Consider the following 19,490-nt stretch of genomic DNA (forward strand, 5'->3'; position numbering starts at 1 on the left):
ACTTCCTCTCTTCCTATTTGAATAGCATTTATTTCTTTCTCTTGCCTGATTGCCCTGGCCAGAACTTCCAATACTATGTTGAATAAGAATGGTGAGAGACGGCATCCTTGTCTTGTACTGGTTTTCAAGGAGAATGCTTACAGTCTTTGCCCATTCAGTATAATATCGGCTGTGGGTTTGTCATACATGGCTCTCATTATTTTGAAGTATCTTCCTTTCATAACTAGTTTGAGAATTTTTAATATAAATGAATGTTGAATTTTATCAAAGGCCTTTTCTGCATCTATCGAGATAATCACATGGTTTTTTCCTTAGTTCTGGTTATGTGATGAATCACATTTCTTGATTAGTGTATGTTGAACCAACCTTGCATCCCAGAGATGAAGCCTACTTGATTGTGGTGGATAAGCTTGACGTGCTGCTGGATTTGGTTTGCCAGCATTTTGTTGAGGATTTTTGCATCAATGTTGATTAAGCATACTGGCTAAACTTCTCATTTTTTGTTGTATCTCTGCCAGGTTTTGGTGTCAGAATTATGCTGGATTCATACAGTGAATTAGGGAGAAGTCTGTTCTTTTAATTTATGGAATAGTTTCAGTAGAAATGATACCAGCTCTTCTTTGTACATCTGGTAGAATTCAGCTGTGAATCCATCTGGTCCTGGTCTTTTTTGGGTTGTTGGACTATTTACTACTGCCTTAATTCCAGAACTCATTATTGGTCTATTCAGGGATTCAACTTCTTCCTGGTTCAGTCCTGGGAAGGTGGATGTGTCCAGGAATTTATCCACTTGTTCTACATTTCCTAGAGTATGTGCATAGAGGTGTTTATACGATAAACACCATTATAATATTCTCTAATGGTTGCTTGTATTTCTGTGGGGTCAGTAGGGATATCCCCCTTTATCATTTCTGCTTGTGTTTATTTGAGTCTTCTCTCTTCTCTATTAGTCTAGCTAGTGGCCTATCTCTTTTACTAATTTTTTCAAAAAACCAGCTCCTGGATTCATTGATCTTTTGAAGGGTTTTTCATGTCTCTATCTCATTCAGTTCAGCTCTGATCTTGGTTATTTCTTGTCTTCTGCTAACTTTTGGGTTTATTTGCTCTCGATTTTCCAGTTCTTTTAGCTGTGATGTTAGCTTGTTAACTTGAGATCTGTCTAGCTTTTTGATGTGGGCTTTTAGTGCTATAAAGTTCCCTCTTAACACTGTTTTAGCTACTTCCTAGTGATTCTGGTACATTGTCTCTTTGTTCTGATTAGTTTCAAAGAACTTCCTGATTTGTGCCTTAATTTCATTATTTAAGCAAAAGTCATTCAGGAGCAGGTTGTTCAATTTCCATGAAGTTTTATAGTTATTGAGTGAATTTCTTAATCCTGAGTTCTAATTTGATTATGCTGTGGTCCCAGAGACTGTTTGTTATGATTTCAGTTCTTTTGCATCTGCTGAGGAGTGTTAACTGCCGATTATGTGATCGATTTTAAAGTGCTATGTGGTGATGAGAAGAAACTATATTCTGTTGTTTTCAGGCAGAGTTCTGTAGATATCTATCAAGTCTACCCGATGCAGAGCTGAGTTCAGGTCTTGAATACCTTTGTTAATTTTCTCTCTTGATGATATGTCTAATATTGTCAGTGCGGTATTAAAATCTTGCACCATTATTGTGTGGGAGTCTAAGTTGCTTTGAAGGTCTTTAAGAACTTGCTTTATAGATCTTGGTGCTTCTTTATTGGATGCATTTCTATTTAGGACAGTTAGCTCTTCTTGTTGAATTGAACCCTTTACCATTATGTAATACCCTTCGTCTTTTTCCATCTTTGCTGGTCAGAAGTCTGTTTTGTCAAAAACTAGGATTGCAACCCATGCTTTTTTTCTGTTTTCCACGTGTTTGGTAAATTTTCCTCCATCCTTTTATTTTAAGCCTATGTGTGTCTTTGCACATTAGATTGGTATCTTGAAGACAGAATACAAATGAGTCTTGGTTCGTTATGCACCTTTCCACTCTGTGTCTTTTAATTGGGTCATTTAGCCCGTTTATACGTAAGGTTAGAATTGTTATGTATGGATTTGATCCTGTTATTCTGATATTAGCTGGTTATTTTGCAGACTTGGTTATGTGGTCACCTTATGGTGTCACTGGTCTGTGTACTTTAGTGTGTTTTTGTAGTGGCTGGTAATGGTTTTTCCTCTCCTATTCAGTGCTTCCATCAAGAGCTCTTGTAAAGCAGATATGGTCATAATGAATTTCCTTGTTTTTGCTTGTCTGAAAATAATTTGATTTCTCCTTTGCTTATGAAGCTTAGTTTGCCAAGATATGAAATTCTAGGTTTGATTTTATTTTCTTTAAGAATGTTAAATATTGGCCCCCAATCTCTTCTGGCTTGTAGGATTTCCACTGAGAGCCCCACTGTTGGTCTCATGGGATTCCCTTTGTAGGTGATCTAGCCTTTCTCTCTAGCTACCCTAAACATTTTTTCTTTCATTTCAACCTTGGAGAATCTGATAATTACGTGTCTTGAGGATGATCTTCTTGTGAAGTATCTTGCTGAGGTTCTCTGCATTTCCAAAATTCGAATATTGGCCTGTCTAGCTAGGTTGGGAAAGTTCTCCTGGATGATATCCTGAAATGCGTTTTCCAAACTGGGAGTCAAACTACCTAGTTTGCAGATTACATCAAACTATATCTAGAAAACTCCATCAACTCAGCGACAAAGGTTCTTGAGCTGCTAAGCAACTTCAGCAAAGTCTCAGGATACAAAATCAATGTGCAAAACTCACTAGCATTACTTTAAACCAACAACAGGCAAGTCAAAATTCAAATCACAAACGAACTCCCATTCACAACTGGCACGAAAAGAATAAAATACCTAGGAATACAGCTAATGACGGAAGTGAAGGACCTCTTCAATGAGAACTACAAACCACTGCTCAAGGAAATCAGAGATGACACAAACAAATGGAAAAGCATTCCATGCCCACGAATAGGAAGAATCAATATGTTAAAATGTTAAAATGGCCATACTTCCCAAAGCAATTTGAAGAGCCAATGCTATTCCAAGTAAAATACTATTCATATTATTCACAGAATAAGAAAAAACCATTTTAAAATTCATATGAAACCAAAAAAGAGCCCAAATAGCCAAGGCAATCCTAAGCAAGAACAATACTGGAGGCATCATGCTACCTGACTTCAAACTACAGGGCTACAGAAACCAAACAGCATGGTACTGGTACAAAAACAGACACATAGACCAAAGGAACTGAATAGAAAATCAAGAAACAAGACCACACACCTACAACTATCTGATCCTTGACAAACCTGACAAAAACAAACAATGGGGAAAGAATTCACTATTTAATAAACAGTGCTGAGAGAACTGGATAGCTGTTTGTAGAAAATTGAAACTTGACCTCTTCCTTACACCATATACAAAAATTAACTCAAGATGGATTAAATACTTAATTGTAAAACCCAAAACCATAAAAACCTTACAAGAAAATCTAGGCAGTACCATTCAGGACATAGGCATGGGAAAAGATTTCATGATGAAGACGCCAAAAGCAATTGCAACAAAAGCAAAAATTAACAAACAGAATCTAATTAAACTAAAAAGTTTCCAAACAGCAAAAGAAATGGTCATCATTGTAAACAGACAACTTACAGAGTGGAAGAAAATTTTTGCAAACTGTGTATCTGACAAAGGTCTAATATCCAGCATCTATAAGGAACTTAAACACATTTACAAGAAAAAAACAAAAAACCCCATTAAAAAGTGGGCAAAGGACATGAAAAGACACTTCTCAAAACAAGACACACATGTGGCCAGCAAACATATGAAAAAAAAAAAGACAAACCTCAACATCAGTAATCATTACAGAAATGCAAATCAAAACTGCAATGAGATACTCTCTTACACCAGTCAGAATGGCTATTATTAAAAAGTCAAAAAATAACAGATGCTGGCAAGGTTGTGAATAAAAAGCCTTTGGGTATATATCCTTTGGGTATACATACCCAAAGGAATATATATTGCTCAGTTATAAAGACACATGCATACATATATTCATTGCAGCACTATTCACAATAGCAAAGACATGGAATCAACCTAAAGGCCCATCAGTGATAGACTGGGTAAAGACAATGAGGTACATATACAATATGAAATACTATGCAACCATAAAAAGGAACAAGATCATGTCCTTTGGAGGGACATGGATGGAGCTAGGAGCAATTTATCCTTAGCAAACTAACACAGGAACAGAAAACCAAATACCACATGCTCTCACTTATAAGTGTGAGTTAAATGATGAGAACATATAGATACATTCAGAAAAAACACAGTCTGGGGTCTGTTGGGAGAGGGAAGTGGGAAGAGGGAGAGAATCAGGAAGAAAAGCTAGCGGATGCTGGGCTTAATACTTGGGTGATGGAATGATCTGTGCAGCAAACCACCATGGCACAAATTTACCTATGTAACAAACCTGCACATCCTGCACATGTACCCTGAATTAAAATAAAGGTTGGATATTTAAAAAAGACCAAAAAAGCAAAGATGAAAAAGAAAAATAACAATAACATTCCCCATGAAACACACTAAGTCTTCAGTAGGAGGTCCAAAAAAAGAATATTTATAAAATAGACCAAAAGGAATTCAAAATAATGATCTTAAATAAACTCAGAGAGATACTATAAAATACAAACAATTCAGTGAAACTGGAAAAATAATTCATGATCTGAATGAAAAATTCAAAAAAGGGAAAGATACTATAAGAAAGAATCAAATGGAAATCTTGGAGATGAAGAATTCAGTGAAAGAAATAAAAAAATACAATTGAGAGCATCAAGAACAGGCTAGATTAAGAAGAGGAAAGAGTTCCTGAACTTGAAGACATCTTTTGAATTAACTCAGACAAGTCAGAGGAAAAAACAAATAAGAATTAAGTGAATAAATCTTTGCATTATATGTGTTAGAGAGAAGAGACAAATAAAATAACAGAAAACCTATTAAACAAAATAATGACTGAAAACCTCAAAGTCTTGGGAGAAATACAGACATCCTGATCCAACAAGCTCAAAAGTTCCCAACTGGACTGAGCCCTAAATGATGTTCTCCAAGGCATATTAATACTCAAACTGTCAAAAGCTAAAAACAAAGAAAGAATTCTATAAGCTGCAAGAGAAAAGCATCAAGTCACATATAAGAGAATCTCTATTAGACAATTAGCAGATTTCTCAGCAGAAATCTTGACAGTCAGGAGAGAAGGGATAATATATTCAAAGCGTGGAAACAAAAACCAACTGTTAACCAATACCACACCCAGCAAAGCTATAATAAAGATCTTTCCAGACAAGCAAAAGCTGAGGGAATTCATTATTGCTAGATCAGCCTTATAAAAAATGCTTAAGAGCTACAACTGTAAACAAAATGGTGATATTTATTAATCATGAAAATATAAAACTCACCAGTAGAGGTAAATTCATAATGAAATGCAGAATTTTAATAGTGCTGCATAAATCTTTCAATCTCTAGTATGAAGGGTTAAACTTAAAATGGTCAAAAACAAGAAAAGCCATAATTAGCGACTAAGAAACACACAGTAGATAAGAAAGTAAATTAAGGTAGCAAACATATAAATTGTGGGAGGGAGCAAAAAAGTCTAAAGTATTTTAACGTGACCAAAGTTAAGCTGTTATCAGCTTAAAACAGACTATTATAATTACAAGGCTCATTATGTTAGCCCCATGGCAACCACAAAGATAGAAATTACAGCAGATAAATACATGAGAAAGGGAAAAGATACAAAGCTTAACACCAAACCACAGAGGTAAACAAGAGAGGAAGAAAGGAACAAAGGATATTAAAATAATCAAAGTACAATTAACAAAATGATAGGAGTAAGTCCTTACTTATCAATAAAAACCTTGAATGTAAATGAATTAAGTTCTCCATTGAAAAGATACAGAGGGAATGAATGGATGAAAAAAAAGACCAAACTATAGTTTGCCTACTAGAAATCCCCTCACTATTAAGGACAAATAGACTGAAAATGAAAGGATGGAAAAAGACACTCCATGCAAATGGAAACCAAAAGCGAGCAGAGGTATCCATATAAAATATACTTTAAGTCAAAAACTGTAAAAAGTGGGCTGGGTGCAGTGGCTCATGCCTGTAATCCCAGCACTTTGGGAGGCCAAGGTGGGCTGATCACGAGGTCAGGAGATCGAGATCATCCTGGCTAACACAGTGAAACCCCATCTCTACTAAAAAATAAAAAAATAAGCCGGGTGTGGTGGCGGGCGCCTGTAGTCCCAGCTCCTCAGGAGGCTGAGGCAGGAGAATGACGTGAACCCAGGAGGCAGAGCTTGCAGTGAGCTGAGATTACGCCACTGCACTCCGGCCTGGGCGACAGAGCGAGACTCCATCTCAAAAAAAAAAAAAAAAACCTGTAAAAAGTGACAAAGAAGGTCATTATATAATAATAAAAGAATCGATTCAACAAGAAGATAAAACAATTATAAATCTATATGCACCTAATCACAGAGTACTCAAATATATAAAGCAAATATTACTATTAGATCTAAAGGGAGAAACAGAAGACAATACAATAGTAGTAAATTTCAATACCCCATTTTAAACAATGGACAGATCATCTATACAGAAAATCAACAAGCAACATTGGACTTCAGTTGCACCATACATCAAATGGACCTAACAGACCTTCACAGAACATTCCATCCAACTGCTACAGAATACACATTCTTCACAACTGCATATGTAACATTCTCCAGCATAGATCATATGCTAGGCTACAAAACTAGTCTTAGAAAATTTAAGAAAACAGAGATCATATCAAGTATCTTTTCTGACCACAATGACATAAAACTATAAATTAACAATAAGGAAAACTTTGAAACCTTTACAAACACATGGAAGTTTATGCTCCTGAATATGTATGCTACTAAATAACCAATGTGTAAGTGAACAAATTAAAAATGTAATTAATACATTTGAGAAAAATGAGAATGGAAATATACCAAAACCCATGGGACACAACAAAATCAGTTCTAAGAGTGAAATTTATAGCAATAAATGACTACATCAAAAGAAGATTTCTAATAAACAGCCTAAGGAAACATGTCAAGGAGCTAGAAAGACAAAAACAAATTAAACTCAAAACTGTCAGAAAGAAGGAAATAATAAAACTCAAAGAAGAAAGACTAAGACAAATAAAAAAGATCAACAAAACTAAAAGTTGGGGTTTCTTTAAAGATAAACAAAATCAGCCGGGGTGCAGTGGCTCACACCAGTAATCCCAGCACTGTGGGAGGCCGAGGCGGGTGGATCACTTGAGGTCAAGAGTTCAAGATGAGTCTGTTCAACATGGTGAAACCCCATCTCCACAAAAAATACAAAAATTAGTTGGGTGCGGTGGCACACGCCTGTAATACCAGTTACTCAGGAGGCTGAGGCACGAGAATCCCTTGAACCCAGGAGGCTGAGGTTACAGTCAGCTGAGATGGCACCACTGCTCTCTAGCCTGCGCAACAGAGCAAGACTCCATCTCAAAAATAAAATAAAATAGCCTGGGCGTGGTGGCTCACGTCTGTAATCCCAGCACTTTGAGAGGCCAAGGCGGGGGGATCACGAGGTCAGGAGATTGAGACCATCTGGCTAATATGGCAAAACCCCATCTTTACTAAAAGTACAAAAAATTAGCCAGGTGTGGTGGCACGCCGCTGTAGTCCCAGCTACCTAGGAGGCTGAGGCAGGAGAATAATTTGAACCTGGGAGGCAGAGGTAGCAGTGAGCTGAGATGGTGCCACTGTGCTCCAGCCTGGGTGACAGAGAGAAACTCCATCTCAAACATACACACAAAATAATTAATTAATTAATTTAATTAAATAAAAAATATAAATAAATAATGATAAGCAAAACCAACAATCCAATAGCTAGGCTAAAAAATAAAGAAGACTGAAATAAATAAAGTCAGTGATTAAAAAGAGACATTACACCTGATAACAAGGAAATACAAAAAAAACTCTAAGAGATATTTATGAACAATTATACAACAACAAACTAAATAACCGAGAAGAAATGGGTAAATTCCTAGACACATACAAGCTATGAAAGGAAGGAAGGGAAGAAGTTAAATTGTCTCTATTAGTAGACAACATGATCTTACATAAAGACTGCACCAAAAAATATTTTAGAAGTAACAAAAAAATTCAGAAAAGTTGCAAAATGTAAAATCAACATACAATTCAGCAGTTTCTATAAGCCAACAACAACCTATCTGAAAAAAAAAAATCACAATCCCACTTACAATAGCTACAAAAAAATAAAATACTTAAGAATAAATTTAACCAGGGAGGTGAATGTGCTATGCTTTGAAAATTATAAAGAATTGATGAAAGATATTGAAGAAGACAGGATTAAATGGAAAGATATCCTGTATTCATGAATTTGAAGAATTAGTATTATTAAAAAGTCCATATTACCAAAGCAATCTACTGATTCAAAGCAAACCCTATCCAAATTCCAATGATATGTTTTACAGAAATAGAAAAAGTAATCCTAAAATTTGTATCAAATCACAAAAGACCCCAAATAGACAAACCAATCTTGAGCAAAAGCTGGAAGTATCACACTACCTTATTTCAAAATCTACTACAAAACTCTAGTAATCAAAACAGCATGGTAGTGGTAGAAAAACAGACATGTAGACCAACGGGATAGAATAGAGTCCAGGAATAAATCCATGCATTTGTGGCCAACTGATTTTCAACAAAGATGCCAAGAACACACAATGGGGTAACAGCAGTCTCTTCAACAAATGTTGCTAGGAGAACTAGATACCCAAATGCAGAAGAATGAAATTAGACCCTCATCTCATACCATATACAACAATCAATTCAAAATGGATTAAGGCCAGGCAGGATGGCTCACACCTGTAATCCCTGCACTTTCGGAGGCCAAGGCGAGTGGATCACAAGGTCAGGAGTTCAAGATCAGCCTGGCCAAGATGGTGAAACCCCATCTCTACTAAAAATACAGAAAAAGAAAATAGCCAGGGATTAAAGACTTAAATATAAGACCTGAAACTGTAAAACTATTAAAAGAAAACATAAAGGATAAGCTCCATGACATTAGTCTGGGCAAAGATTATTGTTAACATCAAATAACCTAACATTACACTTCAACATAAGGTTATGTTTTGACAACAAAAGCAAACATAGACAAACAGGATTGCATCAAACTAAAATTGAACAGCAAAGAAAATAATCAACAGAGTGAAGAGAGAATCTGTGGAATGGGAGAATATATTTGCAAACTATACATCAAATAACCAAACATATTTTGGTTAATAAACAAAATATGTAAGGAACTCAAAACAACTCAATAATAAGAAAACAAAAAACTCACCTAATAAATAGACAGAGGACCTGAATAGATGTTTTGCAAAAGACGACACATAAATGGCCAAAAGATATATGAAAAAATGCTCAACATCATGAAGTATCAGGGAACTACAAATTAAATCCACAATGAGATATGACCTCACACCTGTTGGGATGGTTATTATCAAAAAGACAAAAGATAAGTGTTGGTGATTTTGTGGAGAAAAGGTAACCCTTGTACACTGTTGTTGGGAATGAAAATTAGAATAGTCATTACAGAAAACAGTATGGAAGTTTCCCCCAAAAATAAAAACCAGAACTACTATAGGATCCAGCAACCCTACTTCTGTGTATATATCCAAAAGAAATGAAATCATGATCTCAAAGAGATATCAACACTCTCATGTTCTTTGTAGCATTATTCACAATAGCCAAGATATGGAATCAACCTAAGTGTTCATCGACAGATGAATAAAGAAAATGTGGCACACATAAACACTGGAATACTATCCAGCCTTAAAACAAAGGAAATTCTGTCATTAGCAATAATTTGGATAAACCTGGAGGACATTATGTGAAGGGAAATTAGCCAAGAACAGAAAGACAAATACTATGTGATCTCACTTATATGTGAAACCTAAAATATTAAACTCATATAAGTAGATAGTAGAATGGTGCCTACTAGAGGCAGGGAATGGGAGGATATTCGTCAAAGGGTACAAAGTATCAGACAAGAGGAATAAGTCTTTGAGATCCACTGCACAGCATAAAGACTATAGCTAATAATAATGTGTTGTATATTTTAAACTTGCTAAAAGAGTAGGTTTTAAATGTTCTCATCACAAAAAATGATAAGTATGTGAGGTTATGGATATGTTAATTAGCTTGCTTTAATCATTCCACAACATATACATATGTCACATTATACTCCAGAAATACATAGTTTACATTATTATTGGTTAATTAAGATTTTAAAACTTAGGAAAAGGATCTCCATTCATCTCAAGGTGGAAACCAGTTTATTTTGCCAATTATGACTTATAAGTGCTTCAAAAATTTTCCACTTTTCCACTTACTATACTTAAATTATATCAGACTTTGGCAGGTGGTGATGATTTACAAAGTATAAGCCAAAAATACAAACAAACAAAACCCAAGATGCCCAATAAATTAGTAATTAAGAAGGAAAAACCTCAAGAGAAAAAAAAATGTTCTCAAAGACTTTTACCCAAGAATCTGTTCTACACAAAACTCATACAATTGAAGACGTGTATCAAAAAAGCACATTTCCCAGTGTCTTCAAGAACAAGCAGTTAATCTGAATGTGTGAAATAGCCAATTCTTAAACAATAAAGAGTTGGGAAAATAGTAACTACTTGCCAAGCACAGATTCTACCAAAAGCCTCAAGTAAGAGAGTGAGAGATAGAGAGAGCAAGCGCAGGTATGTACACACACTGTGGGCTAAACAAAGAATGGCTGTGCATTGAATTCTTTCTGCCTGTGGATCACCAGCTTGTAATGCCCATGTTAAGCAGACTATGTTGAATGCTTCTTCCTATATTTCACTTTGTGGAAATTTTTCATTCCTTGGGCTATCTACTTCTAGACATTTCATTATCAACCCTTCCATTTACTTTCAATTTTATAAGAAGAATCAGAGAGTCAAAAATTTTCTAGGTGAAAGTAAATATATTTTCATTTCCTAGGAACCGGAAAAAGGAATTTCATCAAGTGCATCTCATATTTTAAAATGTTTCTATTCCTTTTACACATAATGCAGGAAGAGCTATTTCATGAGATGTCAGCTGTATAGAGCAGGTCACTGATATAAATCAGGTGTAATCAAGATTGCCTAAGAAACACTGACATCCTAAACACTAAGAACTGAACTGTAAAGCAAAGGATTATCTCAGTTTGATTCTGCAGGCAAAAAACCAAAATGCCATTAACTAAATGTTAGTCTTTTCTTGTAGTATTTCCATGAACCCACAGTTTTGATTAAGCTCACTCAGGCATTTTAATGGGAGACAGGATGTTTGCACAACCCAGTTTAATTATCTGTTTCTCTGTACTATGGCATTCATCATTACAGAAAGGAAAGTTTGGCTCACATGACAGTCATATCTTATACCAATACTTGTGTAACAACACAATTTAAGTTTACTCTCACAACCCATAATTCAAGTACTAAAATACTCAAATGTACAGCTGCTGAAGAAATTCTACAACATGGAAATTCCTGATAAACATGAAGAGTTTTTGATTATGTACTTAAACACTATGAATGTAAAAGGTATTTTCTTCACTCATGCATTTTTAGATATAATTTGTCTCATTTTTTTTTCCTTTCATCACATTCAGAATTATGACAGATATATGACAGAATTATGTGAGCAAGTCCTTGGAAGGTTTTCCAAAGCTTGACTAGACTTACGTTAATAAGTATGCACATGAACAAAGACTGAAGTGTAATTTTTAAAATGCAGAAAATTATATTGGACACGTTGAATTATAGGTGCCTTTTTCACCTTGCAAAGTTGTATTATTGTTGATACAGTGTAAATCCAATGAAAATGATTTAAAGCTCAGGTACTTACTGTGGTTGGAAAATAAGGACTAGTTTTGAATTTTTTCAGAGCCATTGAAGAGGTGTAGGTTCCCAAGAAGAGGATAAAAGACATGAGTGTAATATCAGGAACAAAATTACAGCTGTTCCCCACGAGGTTTCCTCCATATTTCGAACACTCCTTCTTCGACAAAAATGCCCAGTCAAAGGTAGTATTATGGTACTGAAGAAGAAAAACATTAAAATTTTTCTAGAGAACAATGACATATAAAAAGCAGCCTTTGATACTTGATGAGCTATATAGGAATTATACTAAAAGTTTCTGTAAAACAGTCTGAAAATAAGCACTGGAGGGTGAAACTTGATGAGTTGCTCATGGAATAACAGATAAGATGGGCCAAGAGGGTGGCAATTATTGAAAATACAATGAGAATGATGCAATTTGTTACCTAGTTTGGGCAACAGCCTTAAAATCGCCCACTTGTTCAACAGAAACCACAAAGTACTTCTTTCCTGCATGCCTTCCTGAGAGTAAACTGAGACACATTAATATTCTACGTCTCAAAACGTAAGACTCTCTAAAACACTTTTCTTTTTCAAAAAGTACTTACCTTTGTAAGGCACAGCTTCTTATGTGTCTACCTGATGGCCCTATGGTTAACGCTCTAAAAGTTGTAATAGGTTAACTACTCACCGAGCACTTTCACAAGTATTTTCTTTCTTTTCTAAATAACTAGGGACTGGTGATTTAAGCAATTAAACTACAAAAATGTGGATGGTCCCTGCTTTTTCAATTGCATATTCTAATAAAGTATAGATTTTTTTCTTCTTGACTCTAGGTCAGCATTATGAGCACCTGTTCTTGGTATGTGCTGTGATGCCTTTAAGGCAACGTAGTTGTGTATGGAATATTCATCTCCGTGTTACATGGCCTCAAATATACGGTCAGTTTTCATGAATGGCTGTTGTAGAGTCAGTACTGTGCTTCCCTCTAGCAACTCACTTCTGTTTCTATTTTTGTTTCTAATACCTAGGAGAATCCTTTTGCTAGCATAGTAGGTAGGGCCAGCACACCCATCCCCCAGCTACTCTCAGTACTAGCTGCTCTTAATTCACAGCTGTCTTCTTCTCTACAGAACTGCCATTAGCCATTTAAGAGCCATCTCACCTGCAGTGTAGTGCCTTCTCATAGCCGATTACTGACCAATACTAACCAGGGTTTAAAACTAGACTCTCTTTGTCTCCAGGTGAGAGCAACCCTATGCACAATTTATGCTCCAGAGCTCCCATGAGATCAGGCTGAAGCGAAACTCAGCTGAAACCACATCCTTGTTTAACTCCTTCCCTGTCTTATACTGTTTCTCTCAATCTGTTTTTATTGAGACCACTGTCTCTGAACAAAGTCACATGCACCCCAAATCCCTATATCTGAATCTGCTTCTATAACAGCCGACTTACTTGAATTACTAGTCAACCAAAAGTTAATGGCCTCTAAGCCTAAGAAACTTTTTTCTAAAATATCAGGGTTTGGAGGAAACTTGAATGATTTAATCAGATTTTCTCATCCTTAGTATTCAATAGTCCTGAAAGATGAACATTCATTCTCTGCCTGAACATTTTATGTGATGAGCAGTCTCCTGGTTGCTCATCCCCTTGCTTAATAAAATTTCTGCACAGATCTCCCTTATACTGATATTTGAATTTTCTTAAATACCCTTTAACTAAGTTTCTTTCACTATACAAAACACTTTCTTGCATACTGTGACAATCTGGCTCTTTTCTGAGGAGAGATTTTCAAAATCATACCTATCTAAATGGATGTCAATGTGGTTGAGTAGAAAGGACTGGGTGTCTCAGCTGAGAAACATTCTAAATACCTATAACTTACTCTTCTTAGGTCCAGGGCTAATGGATATATCATATGCTATCAGAACAGTTATTGGAAAACACCTTGCAAATAAACATGTAAAGGTAAATGTCTCCTGTCCTTTGCAGACAAGACTTCTACCTCACACCAAACACATCATCAATGTCTTTTACTATTCAATGAATTCTCATGATATGAGTAATATAGTATAAAAGAAGAATCTCTGGCCAGAAAGAGTTCAATTTTTTATAGAGCTCAAAAGGTAAAGTGCTTACGTAAGTCAATAAAAAACAAACTCTATATCTTTCCCTGAAATATTTTTCCTATAGAAGCTTCATCTTGTAAACAGCTGAACTGCATTCTTGCTTTTATCAAACTCTGCTTCTGAAAGGTGATTACTCATATCTCATTTTGCTTTTGAGATTTCTGCATATGGGTGTTTATAGCACCATACATTTAAAGTTTAGAAGTCATAATAGCTAACAGGTTTCTTTGTTTTAAAGTCAGCAAAAATTTAACGTAATTTTACTTTAGCACTTTCATACCAGCAGAATTCTTCTCTATAACTAGAGTTACCCACAGATAAATTGCATTAAAGCAATCCTGACAGGAAGTTCTATTGATTTTCTTACAGAGATTCAGGTTGAGGTGAAGACTACACAGATGTACATGAAATGACAGACATATTTTCTTGCTTACATCAACTTAAAATGCCAAATGATCAGTATTTTGTAAGCCTCAAATGATTCTTTGTATCATTATCCAGAAACCTGAGTCTCCAAATACCACCTTTCATTAAGGACTTCAGTATAAAAACTGTAGGTGGCATGCATATATCTCAGCATATCTGGCATTTCAGAATACAAAGTTTCCTACTCCCATAAAACTTAAATTCTAGCTAATAAACAATTCTATTTAAATATCACTGAAAATACATCTATATTATCTGTATTATTTCAATGTTATTATTTCATATAAGCCGATGTCAGTGAAGGCTAATTCCATAAAACTTCAGGCAGGGTCCATTTCACAAACAAACTTATCTATGACCACTGCTACCCCCGATGTTCAAGCCACTATTGTCTCCTCTGGTCTTAATGCAGGAGATCCTTAACTCATCTCACTGCTACTGCCTTCTAGCCCTTACAAGTGATTCTCACATCTCTATGGTTTTGATCTTTATTTCCTATGCAAAAATCTATGCATACTATTTAAATGATTAAATCAGAACTTTAAGAACAAGACAGTCCTGGCATGGTGGCTCACACCTGTAATCCCAGCATTTAGGGAGCTCAAGGCAGGAGGATCACTTGAAACCAGGAATTTGAGACTAGCCTGGGCAACATAGCAAGACCTCATCTCCATTAATTTTTTTTTTTTTAATTAGCCAGGCTCAGTGGTGCATGCCTGTGGTCCTAGCTACTCTGGTGACTGAAGCAGGAGGATCATTTGAGCCCAGGAGTTTGATGTTACAGTGAGCTATGATTGTGCCGCTATATGCCAGCCTGGGCAGCAGAGTAAGATCCTGTCTCTGAAGAAAACAAAGAACAAGACAAATGGGAACATAATCTCCGAAGTCCTTTCTGGCTGTTAGGATTCTTTTAGCACATTATCTGTTTTCCTTACAATGCTTGTAATGTTTTGTTACAATTACATTGTAGCTTCCTCAGTAATCACTGTTCTAAGTTTGAACATATTCAGAGAACTATCTAATGGGTCTGAGACCTGAATCTAGGAGAGATGTCAAGTTTAGAGACATCTACTTAGGAGTCATAAGGAAAGAGCTGATCATTGTAGTAGTAAGACATAAAACAACAAGGGGAAAATGTGCGGGAAAAAAAGAGAGTCAAACATCTAGGGTATCCACAATGGAAGTGAAGATACCACAAAACACTATGAAAAAGTCATCAGAGTGATGGGTAAAAGGAGTACAATAAGCTGAGAAATGTGTGGGAGTGAAAAAATTGCAACAGCAATTACAGACTATTTTTTCAAGAAATACAGTAACAAAAGAATAGGTTAGAATATGCAAATCACAAGGTTAAGACAAGTTCTTTGGGGTTGGTAAAAACTTTTGAGGTGTTTGTAGTGGATCAGAAATAATCTGGTTATGGGGATGAAAAGGAAAAGAGACTGATGGGAAATGCAAGAACGGAGAAAGGAGGGGGAGAGAGAGAGAGAGAGAGAGAGAGAGAAATGAACCAGGACTTAGTAACTGTTTGGACTGAGGATGGATAAAAGCTAAAAATGATAAAGGTATAGTGCCTGAGGACCAAAGGGACTGTGCATCAGTAAGAAAAAAAAAAAAAAAAAGAAAACAGCAGAGCAAGTCACTAGCAGAATTCCATTTGAGATACATTAGGTACTGAAGAAATCACTGTTGATTGAACAAATGAAATCTCTTATCACATCTGGAATATATAACATGTTCAAGGAAGATATCTACCAATTTATCTACTCTTTTTATCTGGAGGACAAAATTAAATTAAAATAAACTTTCAATTCAGAGTTGCTGGGGAAAATGTAGGATGCCCAGTTACATCTGAATTTCAGGTAAACACACACAACAAACAACAAATAGTATTTTCAGTATAAGTGTTTCATATGTAACATTTAGGACATATTTATACTAAAAATTATTCAATATTTATTTAAAATTCATCCGTAACTGGGCACGCTTTATTTTTGTTTGCTAACTATGGCAATACTATTTCAATGAGATATAGAATATTTTGAGTAACAATCACATCTAGAAAATAGAAAAATGTGGCCACAAGAAAACAGAAAATGCACCGGGACCTAAGTGCATGAAAGAACTAACGTAACCTTTACAGGTGCGATAAAGAGAAATAAAACAACAACTTTTAAAACTTTCCCTAGAGAAATAAAGCATGTTAACTTAAATATTAACTAATAATATGAGCCAATAAAGGAAAGTATCTAAATGAGCGGTATGAAGATCAGATGATCAGAAGAAGGACTAATCATCTTGAGTACAGAAAAAAACAAAACAAAACTTAAACTTAGCCCTAAAAGGATTGGTTTTTGCAGAACTGTCATATTCAAAAGGCAGCAGGAGTAACAGTAGAAGGACAGCAAAACTGTAACAAAAGGGAATAAAAGTTGACAAACTTTAGATGTGTATTTCTTTCTGCATTGGCAGCAAAAAAGGAGGTAAAGTATTAGAGAGAGAGAGACATCATGAGCAAAGATGTTGATATGGGGACATATAATGCTTCATTCAGTTTTAAAGACTTACTGAATGCTCACCTTTGTGGAGGATCTAACAGCGAATAGGCCAGATGGGTTAAGCAGATTGTTTAGGTAAATGGGTACTGGGGGAAAAGGTTTAAAGAAAATGAGATCAAGTTGCTGAGGATCTTAACTGGTAAATCTCATGAAAAGGGATTTCAATCTATTTTTTGAAATATCTTTTTCAAGTGAATTACCCTGTTATACTGAGTGGATCTGCTCGCAATTCTTAAAAGTAAAATGCATACTAAAGGATTTATTTTAAAATGTAAAAGACCACAGCATCCTCCCTAAAGGAAAAAGTGGGGGATATATGAGACAGGATGAACAGAATGTTCAAAGCCATCGAGACTAGGTGATGTGTGTATGAGGCTTCACTGCATTATTCTATTTTAATGCATATTTAAAATTTTCCATAATACTTTTAAAAGTAGGAACGTGTAATCTTCAAGGAGATTTAAGGACAGAATGGTTTTTACACTTGACTTTCTCGGTGGGAGAAAATCACAAGGATGCTTTGCACAGGAAGATTAATATGACATTTCATTTCCCATGAAATGAATGTTAATTCCTAGAATCATCATGAAGGTTCTTAGTCCCATGATTAACAGCATCTCTTGGTAGTATAATAAGTAAAATAATAAAAATAATAATTAAAGGTTCTGTATTACAGTAGATCCTCAATGTCATCAATAGGTTCATGAAAACTGCAACTTGAAGCAAAATGATGTATAACTGCACCAATTTTACCATAGGCTAATCACAATAAACAAGAGTTAAGTCCCTATGGCATATTCCTGGTCACAAAAACATCACCAAACTTCTAAATAAAAATCAAAACGTTTCTAATATTAAATGTTAAAATAAATGTGAGCTATACATACATTTAAGAAAGATTAATAAAAATAAGTAAGGTAATTATTATCGTTCGAGGTCAGGGTTGTGAGTGGCCAGAGCCTATCCCGACAGCTCAGGGTGCAAGGCAGGAACTATCCCCAGACAGGACACTATCCCATCACAGGGTGCCCTCACACACACCCACACTCAGTCTGACTGGGAAATTAAGACACACCAGTGAACCTAATATGCATGTGTTTGGGATGTGGAAGGAAACCAGAGTGCCTAGTGAAAACCCATGCAGACATGAGGAGAACATGCAAACTCCACACAGGCGGTAGCATGAGAATCAATTTCTCTTTTTTCATCAACGTTATAATGAAACGGTGTTATCTGAGGACCTGCTGTACCCCTTTTGAGTACCAACTGATAAAATATGTGCTTTTAAAAATATAAATGACAGTGATACCACTAATAAAAGCCTCAAGGTTAAGTTGTTGATGTACTTATTTAGAGTTTTTCCCCCACAGTGGTGAGCCGGATTTGCAGTAATCTGAAGTCTTACCTTATCATCTACAGCATGCATTTGAGTTACAGTTGTCTGTACCATTATAAGATATCAAGATGAATTAGTTGTTCTGCTTGTGATTAGGATTATAGAAAATTATAAGAGGCCATCACTTCCATCCTAACAACCAAAGCAAGCAAGATACCCTACAAAAATCATAGTTTTAAAAAACTCACCATTAAGATGCGGAAAGAAGTCAAACATTTCATTTTTTTTTTTAATATTTTTTTCTTTTATAATTTATTTATTTTTAAGCTATTAATACATAGTCTCACTCTGTTGCTCAGTCTGGTATGCAGTGGCATGATATAGCTCACTATAACCCTACAGGTGTGTGCCATCTTACCCAACTGATTTTTCTATTAACGAATTTTTAATGGCTACATGCAGACTGGGGTGACAGAGCAGAATTCAGAGGAGTCCTAGGCATAGATCAAGTCTGCACCCACTCACCAAACTTTCTCATGGTCTTTGCCAAGTGCACAGGTAATACACGTAAGACTGGAGATTGCACAGGAAAGCTAAAAGAGTTCCCCCTTAGACATGTGGAGCCTCTCTTAAGTGTAAGAAAGCCACTTTCTTAAGATGGGAGACAGAGAAGCAGAGCTGAGAGAAACCTCTCTGAGGCATTCAACCACTTTGGAAAGGGTTCAGGTATCTACCTTCTGAAGGTGAGGGGCAGAGTATTTGGGCAAAGAAAGATCCCCCAAAAAGAAAACTGGGGTATCAAAAAAAATACAGCATTCCATGGAACCTTCTGGTATGATGGAAATGTTCTGTATCTTGTATGGATGGTGGTTATAACCACCAAAACTCATTTCAATGAATAAAGTATGCCTCAATTAAAAAAACAAACAAGCAAGGAATCTGATGTGAAAAACAAAATACTAACTGATCCTTTCTATCACCTCCTCAGAAGAAACTGACATTCGATTTTGAAATCTGGTGTCTCACTCAGAGAGCTGGAAACTGTAAGCCAACAGGTATTAATGCTCATTAT

At 35.7% G+C, this 19,490-nt stretch overlaps 1 protein-coding gene across 4 annotated transcripts in view; it reads right to left on the reverse strand.

Moving 5' to 3' along the window:
- The window catches only part of SLC4A4 (solute carrier family 4 member 4), a 397,907-nt gene that overhangs the window by 67,062 nt on the left and 311,355 nt on the right, over positions 1-19,490 (reverse strand). For all 4 annotated transcript variants that reach the window (XM_033214484.1, XM_033214486.1, XM_033214483.1 and 1 more), the window contains exon 16: positions 11,998-12,189. In XM_033214484.1, the coding sequence (XP_033070375.1) occupies positions 11,998-12,189 (192 nt within the window). The remainder of the gene's footprint in view (positions 1-11,997; positions 12,190-19,490) is intronic.

This window comes from Trachypithecus francoisi, unplaced genomic scaffold (assembly GCF_009764315.1).
Source record: "Trachypithecus francoisi isolate TF-2019V2 unplaced genomic scaffold, Tfra_2.0 Lachesis_group1, whole genome shotgun sequence".
Taxonomy (NCBI): Eukaryota; Metazoa; Chordata; class Mammalia; order Primates; family Cercopithecidae; genus Trachypithecus; species Trachypithecus francoisi.